This window comes from Procambarus clarkii, chromosome 86 (genome assembly GCF_040958095.1).
Source record: "Procambarus clarkii isolate CNS0578487 chromosome 86, FALCON_Pclarkii_2.0, whole genome shotgun sequence".
NCBI lineage: Eukaryota > Metazoa > Arthropoda > Malacostraca > Decapoda > Cambaridae > Procambarus > Procambarus clarkii.
Genome location: NC_091235.1, coordinates 4,858,253 through 4,871,873, shown reverse-complemented (window position 1 = coordinate 4,871,873; position 13,621 = coordinate 4,858,253). Strand labels below are relative to the sequence as shown.

The window sequence follows — 13,621 nt, the reverse complement described above, 5'->3', positions numbered from 1 at the left end:
AGAAAGCGTGGCATAGGCTCCTCACACAATATTCTTTATGTGGTCCTCAGGTGATAGTTTTCTATCTAGAACCACCCCTAGATCTCTTTCTTTATCAGAATTCTTTAAAGATTTCTCACATAATATATAGGTTATGTGGGGTCTATGTTCTCCTATTCCACATTCCATAACATGGCATTTATTAACATTAAACTCCATTTGCCAAGTGGCGCTCCATGTACTTATTTTGTCCAGGTCTTCTTGAAGGGCATGACAATCATCTAAGTTTCTTATCCTTCCTGTTATCTTAGCATCATCAGCAAACATGTTTATATAATTCTGTATACCAACTGGTAGATCATTCATGTAGACAATAAACATCACTGGTGCAAGAACTGAACCCTGTGGTACTCCACTTGTGACATTTCTCCAGTCTGATACATTGCCTCTGATCACAGCCATCATTTTTCTATCAGTCAGAAAATTTTTCATCCATGTTAGAAGCGTACTTGTCACTCCTCCAATATTTTCCAGTTTCCAGAACAACCTCTTATGTGGAACTCTGTCGAAAGCCTTTTTTAGGTCTAGATAGATGCAGTCAACCCAACCATCTCTTTCCTGTAATATCTCTGTTGCTCGATCATAGAAACTGAGTAAATTTGATACACAGGATCTTCCAGATCGAAAACCATACTGTCTGTCTGATATTGTATCATTTCTCTCCAGGTGTTCTACCCATTTAGTTTTAATTATTTTTTCCAATATTTTGACTATTACACTTGTCAATGATACCGGTCTATAATTAAGGGGGTCTTCCCTGCTTCCACTTTTGTAGATTGGAACTATGTTAGCCTTTTTCCACACATCAGCTACAACTCCTGTATACAGGGATGCCTGAAAAATCAGTTGAAGAGGAATGTTGAGCTCAAGTGCACATTCTCTCAGAACCCATGGTGAAACTCCATCTGGACCAACTGCTTTGTTCTTATTTAGCTCCTTGAGCATTTTTTCCACTTCGTCTCTAGACACCTCTATGTGCTCTATGTTGTTCTCTGGAATTCTTATTGTATCTGGGTTCCCTGAAGATTTCATTTTGTACAAACATACTTTGGAACTTTTCGTTTAATGTTTCACACATTTCCTTTTCATTTTCCGTGAATCTATTTCCCATTTTCAACCTCTGAATATTATCCTTTACCTGCAATTTGTTGTTTATTAATTTACGTGTGTGTAACATACCTTGTGTGTATGTGCATATGTATGTGTAGGTGTATATACATAATATATATGTATATATGTGTATGTATACTTTTTCTTTCGGAAGGGGCTCTGTTCCCTTCTCCGTTGATGGGGCGCTGGGGGAGCAGCTTGCTCTGCTAACTCTCGCATGGTCCCGCAGTTAGTGGGCGCTTTTGATTGTCTTCCGGCCTCTGGTGGTGGCGGTGGACGGCTTCTCCTCCTTTGGAGGGTTCAGGGCTGGCGGGGTGGGCTTCTTCCCCTGCGCTTTGTCGTGTCATCTTCGTGGGTGCATTGGACATGGTCGCTCTGCCACATCCTTCTGGGGTTCCCGTCTGCTCTATGCAGACATAGGCCTGTCGAATCTACGGTTCTTCTGGACTTCTTCAGTCTGCGCCCTGGATTCTATACCCTCATCGGAGGACAGTTGTCTCCTGTCGGGCTTCTGTTGGGCCGGGTGCCTGGATGGTGGCTCTAGACCTCCAGGTCAATTCTTGGCATGTTCCTCTCCAGTTTTCCGGGACTGGCACCGTTGGTGGTGGGGCTTCAGGTTTACCGCTTTTGTTGCCTTCCCTATTTTGTAATTGGCACTTGGTGTATTTACGCATCTTTACCGGATCTTGGTGCCCTGCCTGAGTCGGCTTGGGATTCGGTGTCTGGCCTACCTTGACAACTGGCTGGTGTGGGCTCCCAGTCGGTCTGCTTGTCTGCTCGCCAGGGGTGTGGTTCTTTCCAGATCACCAGGTTTGGTTTCCTGGTGATCTGGAGGCCGTTCTAATTGTTTCCATCCCGGATTTGGACCTGACTGGGTCTTGTTTAGGGCTCTGGGGCCACTCCTTGTCTTTCCCTCCAGAAGTGTTGCTGTGGCTGTGGTCTCGCCTTTGGCTGTTCATGAGGGGTCCTGGGTTGCTCGGTGGTTGCTCGAGCAGTTGTGCGGGAGTCTGAACTTCGACATGCTGGTCTGCCCGCAGGTCGGGTTTGGCTTCGGCGTCTGTTTGGTTCCTTTGGAGACTCCCCTTCTGCCTCTCTTGCAATTGTTGGGTTCGTTCCTCCGGGAATCTTGTGTTGGTGCTGCGTCACCAACTTCCTCTTTGGGGTTTTCGGGGTTCCGTGCCTTGGCACCTCCCCGAGCCTTCACTCGATGTGTTCACGGACAGGTCATCTCTCAGCTGGGGCTTTGTGACCAGTGCTCACCAGGTGGGTCGGGGATGGTAGGGTCTGTCCGTCCGTCGGGCTACCAGCACGGTTCGCTAGTTCGTGGCTGTCTGGTTTGCGCTTTGGAGGGTCTGGGTCACTCGGTGCTCTACCATTCAGCTCCATTCGGACTGTTCTATGGCGGTTCTTTGCCGGAACTACAGGGTTTCTCTTAGGTGTTTGACCTTTAGGGTTGGTACCTTAGAGTGGCTCGTTTGCTGGATTCTCAGGGTTTGGCTAACCGTGAGGTTCATGTCCGGGGTGTGTCCTGTGTCCTGGCAGACAGCTGTCTCGGTTCATTCCTCTGTTCGTGGATTGGCCAGTTGTCGCCGACTCGTTTCGTTGGCTCTTTCGGACGTATAGACTCCTGGCCATGAACGTCTTCGAGTCGGCGTGGTCTATGTGTCGCCCATTTTATGTGGCGCCCTTACCCACCTGCTAGGCATTTACGGTGAATGCCTTTCGGCAGGACTGGTCGAGGTGGGGGCACCTGTTCCTCTTCTCCCAGTCCAGCTGTTGCTTCGGGTTCTGGCTCAGTTGGAGCCCATTCCCACGAGAGTAGTCTTTATGGTCCCTTGGTGTCCGGCCCAGCTTTATTTTCAGACGCTGCATGATAGGTGTCCGAACTCGCGGCGTTTTCCCGCGGCTCCGCCTTTTTCGGCAGGTCGGACCGGTCCTGTACGTGACTGGTTCGGCTTTCTCCTCGGCTCTTCGCGTCTGGTATTTTGATGCGGATATCACCAGCTCTGTGGTGATCAGGTGGCTTTGTTGTGGTGTCCCTCCTGCGAGCTTCATCTCGGCGACAGTATGACGTTTCCTAGTGTTTCTATGCACTTTTTCTTGCTATTCGTAGGTTGTCTTCTCTTTTGCATCGGGTTGTCTTGTCCTTTCTTGGGTTTTCAGGACTACAGTTTTGATGTTTCTTACTGTTGCCTCGTTTTGTGCGACGCTGGCGGAGCCGCTCCGGCTTGCGTTCAGGGTGGACGTCACATCTGCCCCGTTTCATACGCTTTCTCGTGTTTTGTTTCACCTCTGGCCTGCTCATGCGTCGCCTGAGTCGTCTTGGTCCTTGATCAGGGTGCCTTCTTATCATCTCAGTTTGTGGTAGCCCCTTTGGTTCAGGTTTCTGCTCTTTGGTACTGGTGGTAGGGTTGTACGTTTGCAGCCTTTCTCCGTTCTTCTGGCGATGGCCGAGACGGCTGTTTTCTGGAGGGGTTATTGATGCTTGATTGGTTCGGCCGGGGGTGCGTCCTGTATTGTCCGGTTGCGCTTTTTTGCCGTTACCTGCGTACCGTGTCTGGGGATGCGCTTTGGGTTGATCCTGTTCCCCTCGTTCCCTGTTTCAGGGCTCAATGTGGTTCACTTGTTGTGTGGTTCATTTGTCCACTTGTGTGGTCCAACTTGTCATATGAAGGAATTATTAATTGTAACCTGTGATATAATGGGAAAGTTATCTACCAGTCTGTGAACTCTGTCCCAACATTGTAAGCAAATCTGCACATCCCTTGCTTCAGTGAACCTGAGTTCATCGAAAAGAGTGTATAAATCAGGCCTGAAAAAAGTGTGCATCCTAACTGGTGATTCGCCGAATCGAGGTTGCACTGTATTGTATAAAATGGGTGCATGAATAACTGTGAAATATATCATGACATAAGCATAACAGAAGTATTCTCTTCTGAGACCTTTCAGAAGAGAATACTGGTGCTGTGAAAGCCAAAGAATTTTATGGAATGTGTGACTTATTTCAGACAGCTGAGTGCCATTCAACAACCCAAGAAGTTAACAAAAGTGAATCTGTGGCAGACAGATTGAAGAAACATATTCAGAATTCTCCTGAGGTAGAAATTAACCCATCAGGTGGAGCCAAGCGGAAAATTAAAAAAACACTAGCCCCATGGATTGATGAGAAGAAAGTAAGTCAAGACTATTACATTTAGTAATGAGGTCAATCCCTCTTTTTGAGGTCGACTTCCATTAAAATAGTACAATATATATAAAGTGCAGAATATAGTATTATTCATTGCTACAAACATTATGCCTTACTTAATTTTTAGGTGTGGAAAGTAGTTGAGCATATCATTGCTCTTTGTGGGGGTAATGTTTGAGACATATGAATGGTTAAATTGTAAATGCTGATGCTATGGCCTTAACCTCTGTCCTGCATGGCTGTTTAATGTGGCAATTCAGTATTGCACATAAACAAATTAATTCCAGCAATTTCTGGGGGGAACCCCTACGGCTCCCCGGAGCTATCCATGGCTGATATGGATACCCTAACTATTTTGCATCAGTCGAGTTCTAGGCTTACCAGGGACCACGAGCCAGAACCAATGGGAGCAATGGCCCATAGAAATGCACATGTGATTTGGAGCATTCTATATCTGCCATCGACCGGGACAGGCACCCAGAAAGGTAAGCGCCACAAAACAAACCCCTATTCTGGTTAACAACAAAAATTGACAAACGAGTGGACAGAACTCTTCCCAGGAAAACGAACTAACAAGCATGACGTCACACGAGCCGCACCGCATGTCTGCGGCCGGCGATCCCCGCCTCAGTTCCTCGGCTGATGGGATAATGCACGGTCGTGTGACTCCAGCTCCGGTCTTGTCTCAGTGCTGTGACTTGTTTTCAGTGCTGCTCTTACGGTGGTCGTGTGAGCTGGGAGTAGTATTCTCAGGTACTCGGGCTGCATGTGCTTAGGGTCACCTTCCCTGAGTGCCCTGTAAGTACCGCCCTTGGGGCTTGGGGTTGCCATCCACAAGTCACCTTGGGTCTACCTCTGTTGGCTTTTCGCTGCTTGGCGTTTGGCCGCCCCGAGTGTTTGGGGGTTTTACTCCCTTGTTTACTTTGGGGTAAGTGGTAGTTATAGCACTGGTGGGGCGCAGGGTACTGCTTAGCTAGTTTTCACCTATGACAACGGCCGGCTCTGTTCCCTCTGGGTACGTTGTCCACTTGTGTGGTTTTTCTTTTATATTTGTTTTTGCCTGGTAGGGGGTCTGCCTTGTGTTCCCCCCTTCCTTATATTAGGTTTGTTTGTGTGGTGGCACCCCCTGCTTCGCCCGCACGGGTGGACACGTCCCGTGGGTTCAGCTTTAGCAGTTTGCTTGGTAGTTTGGGGCGCCGGTTAGCAGTGCCCTGCCTGGGATAACCCTTAGCAGACCCAGTCTAGGGGCCCTTGGAAACCCCCCTGGAGGCTCTCGGGTCCGATAGTGGAGACCCTTGCGTCCCCTCTCGCTTTGTGCGAGTTGAGGATTGCTCTGTCCCTTTGTCTCAGGGTGACTCTCCTTGTTTTTGCCTCCGTCATGCTGCCTGTTGGGTCATTGACATGTTCGACCCTGAGTCCTGCGAGCTTTCTTGCTTGTTCGTGACTCCGTTCACCCAGTCTGCTGATGAATTCCCATGGGTGCAGGCAGCTTGCGCGTTGCAGGGTAGGATGTTGCAACGCGCTCAGGTTTGTCGCTTCCCCGGACGCCCCGATGCTGCCCCGCTTGTGTAGGGACCCAGACTTGGGGGTTTTAGTCGCTTCAGCTTTGGTTCTTCCACGCCCCCTTGTTTTTCCCCCTCCTGCTTCTGGCCCCTACGCATCTGCAGGCTTCGGGGTTGGGGCGGGGTTAGAGGTTCTGAAACTTGGGCAGTTTCGGGGGTTGCCCCGTCCGGGGTAGCTGCGGAGGCATTCGAGTCTGTTCCTCCGGCCGATGCTCCGGGGTCTGACCAGTGGGCCCCTTCTCTTCCAGCTCTCTCGGCTGCCCCGGCTTTTTCTTGTGGGGCCGGGACTTTGGAGGTCGACTCGGCCCCGGGGCCTGGTGTAGAGGCTCCTGGGGTTGGGGAGGAGCGGCCTTGGGGGCCTTGGGCTCCATTGCGCCCCGCCTGGATTTCCGTCCTTCTGAGCGGGGCTTACTGTTGCGAGGAGTGGGGTTTTCTTTCCCCCCTCTGCGTACAATTTGGGCTTGGGTTCTGCTCCTCCCCGAGTTCGGTTCCGTGTCCCTGTAGTTTCTTCGGTTCCGTCTTCCGGAGGTTTTCGGCTAACTGCATCTCTTCGCCTGCGGTGCGGTTGGCCTTTGCGGCTTACCTCCTGCGTGTCCCGGAGTTTGCCTCCATACTGGTTCCTTCTGTTCTGGACAGGTTGGGCTCCTTGTAGCCGTTTGGGCTCCTTGTAGCTGTTTGGGCTCCTTTGTAGCCGTTTGGGCGGCTCCTTTGTAGCCGTTTGGGCGGCTCCTTTGTAGCCGTTTGGGCGGCTCCTTTGTAGCCGTTTGGGCGGCTCCTTTGTAGCCGTTTGGGCGGCTCCTTTGTAGCCGTTTGGGCGGCTCCTTTGTAGCCGTTTGGGCGGCTCCTTTGTAGCCGTTTGGGCGGCTCCTTTGTAGCCGTTTGGGCGGCTCCTTTGTAGCCGTTTGGGCGGCTCCTTTGTAGCCGTTTGGGCGGCTCCTTTGTAGCCGTTTTGGGCTCCTTGTAGCAGTTTGGGCTACTGTCGCCAGTTGGGTTGCTTGTCACCGGTTGGGCTACTTCTCACCTGGTTGGGCTACTTCTCGCCTTGTTGGGCTACTTTTCTTTCGCGTCCTGCGCATGCACCGTGGGAGTTTGTTTTGGTTCCTGGTGGTGTGCACACGTGTTCTGCATCCCTTTTCTCTTGGGGGGGCTTCGCCTCTCGCTCTTTTCTTAATCCAATCCGTGCCCCATTGCTTTGGGGGTGTTCTGGGGTGCCGCTGTGGGGAAGTCACATCGTTTTTCCCTGCGTTCTAGGGTGGGGAGCCTCCTTTGCCGCTCCCGTCCTCTCCAGCATGGGCGCCCTGGCCGCCTCCGGTGGCTACGGACTCGAAAGCTTGCGTCATGGCCCTTCAGCGCCTATGTTCTGCAGGTGAGTTGGTGCGGTTTGGCATCTCCTTCGTCCTGACGCTATTTTTGTTTTTGGAAGTAGGAATGGGTGTACATACGTACTTGAGAATGTGGACCGTACCACCCGAGGTGCCTACTGCAGGGCTATTAGCCCATACTGGGCAGCTCTTGTTCTCTCCACCTGATTCCTTCCTCGGTTCACGGGTGGCCTCTTGTCCCTTCCGAGGCGGCTCCTGCCTGTTCTCCTCCTACCCCTCTCCTATGCTTGTCTAACCTTGCTTGAGTTCGGGGCCCCGCCTCCACCTTGTTCCGCAGTGCAACGGTGGGGGTGCCTGTTTGGTGGTACGTTTTCCTGTGTCGAGGGTGTTTTATGCTCGCCTCCTTGTGCTTGCAGGATTGGGTTCTGGTTCTTTGGTTCCGCCTCTCCCCTGTCGTTTGCCTGCCGAGCGGATTCTGTGCTTCATGGGCGCTCTCGTCTCTGCTCTTGGGGCTGTGTATGGGGTCAGCCCTAGTTGGGCGGTTTAATGTGTTCCTTCGATTGCCTGTTACACTGCACACATTTCTTCTACCATCCCTGTGGCTCAGTTGGGTGCTCGGTTTCCGCCTGTGTCCCCTTGTGTGCCACTCTTGTACGATTTATCTATCTTCTGTCGCTTCCTTGGGGAGTGTGGTGACGTTTTACTGCGGCTTTGGTACTGCAGCTGCTTGTCAGGGTTGGTTGTGGCATTATGTTTGGCCCTTCCGTGGTCTCTCCCTCTGGGGCCCTCCTTCCTTGCCGGTCTTGCTGTGCCGGGCCTGGTTTTTCCATGTTCCTTGGATTCTCTGTCTTGTCCTCGCCTTGTTGTGCTGGCTGGGGATGAGCTTGGGGTCTTCATCTCGCCCCTCGCCTATCCTCCGGTTTCGGTTCAAGTTCCAGAGCCTAGTGGGCTCCCTTCCTTAGTGTTTTTCCCAGCTGCCCTGGGGTTTTTCTTGACGCTGGGGCTTTGAGGGGACAGCTCGGCCCCGGGGCCTGCAGGGTGGGTTCCCGGGGCTGGGGTGGGGCTCACGTGAGGGGCCTCAGGCCCCGTTGGTCCCCGCCGGGGTATTTCTACCCCTCTGGGCGGGGCTTGCGGTTTGGTGGTGTGGGGTTTTTCCTTTCCCCCTCTCTGCACGTGTTTTGTGGGCGTTGGCCCCTCCCTGGGCTCGGTTTCCTTGTCTATTGTGCCCGTTGTTTCCGTCCTGTCGGTGGGTGCTTTTCTACGGTCTTCGCCCCTTTTTTCCGGGACGGGCCTTCTCCGTCATGTCCCCCTCTTCTTGGGGTTTCTGCATGACTTTTGGTCTCGGGTGCGACCGGGTTTTTGTGCCTTCGTCCTTTGTGTTTGCTTCTTTTTGTTCGTGAAGGTTCGGGACGGTTTTGCTACTTCCGTCCAGTCCTTTCTAGAGCTTGTGGGTCCTATTCCCGGCAGCTTCTGGGTGTTTGGCCTTCTTGTTCTTTTGTGCATATTTCTTCTCTTCGCGCTGTCTCGGCGCTACTCGTTTTCCTGGTGGCGATTTTGCTCCTCTTAATGAGTCTTTTCGCTCTTGCCCTTCTGCAGGATGTTGGTGCGGGGCGGCTCCTTATGTGGGTTCCTTCCCTGTCGGCTACACTTGTGGCGGTGGACTTGCACGCTTGTGGCATTTTGGTTTTGGTCCTGCGTTTTCTTTTCCCTCTTGGGGCTGTCATAGGATTGGCTTGCGGAGGATGTAGAGGCGCTTGGGGCCGTTCCTGGGTCTGGCACCTTGGTTTCTGCTGCTAGCTTTCGGTATCGATGTTCCTTCAGCGCCATTTCGCAGGCTGTCTCGTGCGTTGTTTCACCTCCGGCCTGCTTATGCACTGCCTGTGCCGTCCTGGTCTTTGGACAGGGTGCTCTCCTGTTTTTCTTCTCCATGGTGGTTGTGGCTCCTTGGGGTCAGGTTTGCTTTGCTTCAGCTCTCTTTTTATGTTGGCATTGGCTTCTGGGGGTCATGTGGCAGAGCTTCATGCTCTTCTCAGGCGCATTGGTTTTTGGCTCCTATGGTCTTGGTCATAGGTTTCTTCGTCTGCGGCCGTTCTCCCTTTTTCTGGTGAATGATGTGCCTGCTGCTTTCCGGAGGGGTCTTTGGGTTGTTGTCTCGACTTCGTGTTGAGGAGTGGTTCACCGACCGCCTCCCGGGTATGTCCCCTTGTTTTCTTAGGTAGTCTTTGGTGAAGTAGCTCCGGGGAGCCGTAGGGGCTTCCCCCAGAAAACCAGCGTTGAATGTAATGAAACGCCATTTTCTGGTTGAGTCCCGGAGGCTCCCCGGCACCCTCCCGCCCTCCGGTCGGCGTTTTTTTCGCGGTTTTGATATCCAGCCTCAGAACTGGGGCGGGGGTTTGGGGCTCCCCCTTCCCCCTCCCAGGGAGGGGGGAGCTGTGCAGACATGCGGCGCGGCTCGTGTGACGTCATGCTTGTTAGTTCGTTTTCCTGGGGGAGTTCTGTCCACTCGTTTGTCGATTTTTGTTGTTAACCAGAATAGGGGTATGTTTTGTGGCGCTTACCTTTCTGGGTGCTGTCCCGGTCGATGGCAGATATAGAATGCTCCAAATCACATGTGCATTTCTATGGGCCATTGCTCCCCGTGCCTCCCTGAGGGGAGAGAGGTCGTGGTCCCCAGTAGGCCTAGAACTCCACCCACATCGACTGATGCAAAATAGTTAGGGTGTCCATATCAGCCATGGATAGCTCCGGGGAGCCTCCGGGACTCGCCCAGAAAATGGCGTTTCATTACATTCAATGCTGGTTTTTTTTTCTTTTTAATATTATTAAATTGCATTCTAACTCATCGGAACTAAAAAAAAAAAAAAAAAAAAAAAATGTATGTAACTTACTTTGGCTATGGTGGAGAGAGGAAAAGCCAGATGTCATCAAAAATTCACAATTGGAGATAGACAAGATGCTTGGTGAAGGTCACCTCTGCCAAGGCATGAGGAGCAATGGCCAATGGAAACCCCCATGTATTTGGAAGCATTCCATGTCTGCCATCGACCGGGGACTGGCACCCAGAAAGATAGGCGTAACAAAACAAACCCCATATAGTAAAATTCGTTACCAAAACTCTAACGGATAGGCTAACGCTGTCACGCCTATCGTCCACGCAGCCCCCCAACCCAATGGGTGGGGAGGCAACCACTCCACGCCGGCCTCTACAGCATTTAGTTCCTCGACTGATGTGGACTGTGGCGGTCGTCAACTCTGGCCTCTTTGACTCTTGCAGTTCTGTGCCTTGTGGTGTATTCTGCTGTGTGGTGCACAGGCCAGGAGTAATTCATCAGCACGTAGGTACTGTCCTTGCGTCCTGGGGTTATTTTCTACAGGACATTCGGAAACTGCTTTCATAGGGGTCTTTTGCTGCTCAGCAATTGCCCACCCTTGTAACTAGCTGGAATTTTTTGTTGCCACTGTTTGGCCTTGGGTAGGAAGTGGTATCATTACTGGTAGGGGCAAAGTATTGTGCAGCTTGTCTCCCATTATACACAGTGGCCAGTTCTGTTCCTCCTGGGGACGTTGTACTTTCACAGGGTTTTCTTTTTCTTTTTGTTTATTTTGCCTGGTGGGGGTCTGCCCCCTTGGTTTATTCACCCTTCTGCTGTATTGGTAATCCTCCGTTAGGCCCCCCATGCTTGTACATGTCATAGGGGTTCAGTTTTTTAACAGTTCTTTTGGTAGTTTGAGCTCAACCGGTTAGCAATACCTTGCTTGGGGTTTCCTTAGCAGTCAGCCTAAAGGCCCTGGAACACCCCATTGAGGCTCTTTGGACCTATGGATGCGTCCTCTGGGTTCCAACTCACAGAGTGCTAGTTTGAAAATTGCATTATCCCCCTTGTCTCAGGATGACACTCACCAGTTTTGCTTCCATCATGCTGCCTGTTGGGTCAATGACACCTTTGACCCAAAGCCTTGCGAGACTTGCACCTTGCTTGTGCTCCAGCTTGCCCAGTCTTCTGATATTGAAGACTCCGGTGCACTTACCTCGGCAGCTAGGGCGTCGGCTGCCTTGTTGAAGTTGTTTGCACCAATTTTCAAATAGGTGGTGGTGTCGTTTTTTTTTTTTTATGCCTAATGTGTCGACAGGCTGTGCTTGCTCTCTCCTTGGAACCTACTGATCTACTGGAATCTCCTTCTACTGATAATTCCCTCCCTTCCCTTTTGTCCGTTGCTGCTTGTGGAGTCTGCTGTCACGCAGCTTGCAAGCAGTTTTATCTAGTTGTCATCCCATGTCAGACTTCTTGGTTCTCTGGGATGGCTGTGGTGGGCCTTTCGGGAAGGGTCGTGGTGGGCCAGCGGTGCCAGTTTCAGAGCCAGCGCTGCGTTTGGAGCTGGTAGTGTCTGGTCGGTGCAGCGTAGTGGTCGCTGTACTCGTTGGTCAGCTTCTTATAAAGGGCATCGGCCCTTTCACGGGTCGCCCCATTGAGGGGGCGGTAGGGAAAAGGCTCGCACATTTTGCTCAAGCCTGGTCCCATGATTCGTGGGCGTTTCATATCATCTCTTCCAGCCTATGGTGGTGTTGGGTGGCACCACCTCCTCCAGGGGGTTTGGGGCTAGCGGGCCAGGCTTCTTCCCCTGCATGGGTGCACTTGGGCGTGGTTGAAACGACCACTTCCCTCTGATGGGTTTCCCACCTGGTTTCCAGTCCTGAAAAGGGGCTGTGCAGATCTGAGGTTTATTCTGGACTTGTCCCCCTGGATGTTTTACCCCTCTTTTCAGATGACCACTCTTTCCCAGGTCTGGCTTCTCCTGAAGCAGGATGTTTGGATGGTGTCTCTGGAGCTCCGGGACGTATATTGGCACGTCCCGATTTATCCGGGGTTCAGGGATTGGTCAGGTTTTGTGGTGGGGCTTTCTGCTTTCATTGCTTTCCATTTGGCCTGAATCTTGCACCTCGCGTATTCATGCGTCTCACCCGAGTTATGGTGGCCCATCTGCGTCTATTAGGGATTCGGGTTCTGGCCTACCTCAACGACTGGCTGGTGTGGGCTCCGAGTCGGTCGGAGTGTCTGCTCGCCAGGAGTTTGACTCTTTCCCAGCTCGCTGGCTTCGGGTTCTTGGTGAACTGGAGGAAATCCCATCTGGTTCTCTTTCAGGTTCGGACTTGGCTGGGTCTTGTTTAGGACTGTAGGACCGCTTCCTTGTCTTTCCCTCCGTTATCGTTAGTGCGGCTGCAGTCCCCCCACCCCCTCCCCGCTCCCTTCTGCTGTTTCTGGGGTGCTCCCAGGTCACTCGTCAGTTGCTCGAGCAGCTGTACGAGAATCTGAACTTCGCCGTACTGGTTTACCTGCCAGGTTGGGTCTGGCTTCGGCGGCTGTTCTGGTTCCTTCTGGGACGCCCTTTTCGCCGCTCTCGTGATCTTTGGGTTCGACCTCCGGGGCCTTGCATCGGCTGCTGCATTGCTGGCTATATCATTTTTTTTTTTTTTTGGTTTGATTCCGTGGTGTCTACTTGAGGCCTCGCTCGATGTGTTCACGGATGCGTTGTCTCTTGGCTGGGGTTTTGTGATCAGTGCTCACCAGGCCAGCTAGAGTCCATGGGGTCTGTCCTTCTGTCAGGCTCACAGCACGATACGAAGTTTACGGCGGTGTAGCTGTCGCTTCAGAGGGTTCATGTTGTTCGCAGATCGACGATTTGGCTCCATTTGGACTGTGCCCCGGTGGATCATCTCATGAAGCGAGGGGGTTCTCTTCAGTACTTGGGGCTGATTGCTTCGGGTGACTTGTATGCAGAGTTCTCGTGGTTTGTCTTTTCTGGCGATTCACATCCAGGCAATTTCCAACGTCCTGGAGGACTGCCTGTCCTAGTTCATGCCTCTTTCCACGGAATGGACGATCGACGCCGAATCGTTTAGTTGGCTTTGCAGGATGTACGAGCACCCGGAAGTGGACCTCTTTGCGTCGGTGTGGTCGAGACGTCTCCCTGTATATATGGCACCCTTCCCTGACTGCGAGGCAACAGACAGCTGTTGCTTCAGGTTCTGGCTTGGTTGGAGACTTTCCAAGGGAGAGTTGTCCTGTTGGCCCCGTGATGGCCAGCCCAGCCTTGATTTCAGGTGCTGCTTGCTCGGTGTCTGAACCTGGGGACTTTTCCGCGGCTCCACCTCTTTCAGCAGATCGGTCCGGTCATGTACGTGGCTGGTTCGATCTTCTCTTACGATCTTTGGGTCTGATCTTTCTGTCACGGATTTATCACCACTTGTATGGTGATCAGGTGGCTTCATTGATAATGTCCCACCTGTGTCTTTCGTCTCGGCGGCAATATGAAGCCCCATGGCGGTCCTTTTGTCACTTTTTGTCTGTTTGTAAGTTGGCTCTTTCTGATCTTTTGGTCCTGGTGGTAGGTTTGTTCATTTA

General features: G+C 52.0%; 1 protein-coding gene across 1 annotated transcript in view; it reads left to right on the top strand.

Moving 5' to 3' along the window:
* LOC123768925 (uncharacterized) overlaps positions 1–13,621 on the top strand; it is a 75,103-nt gene that overhangs the window by 23,183 nt on the left and 38,299 nt on the right. Inside the window, exon 5 of the mRNA XM_069316918.1 lies at positions 4,158–4,322. Within this exon, the coding sequence (XP_069173019.1) occupies positions 4,158–4,322 (165 nt within the window). The remainder of the gene's footprint in view (positions 1–4,157; positions 4,323–13,621) is intronic.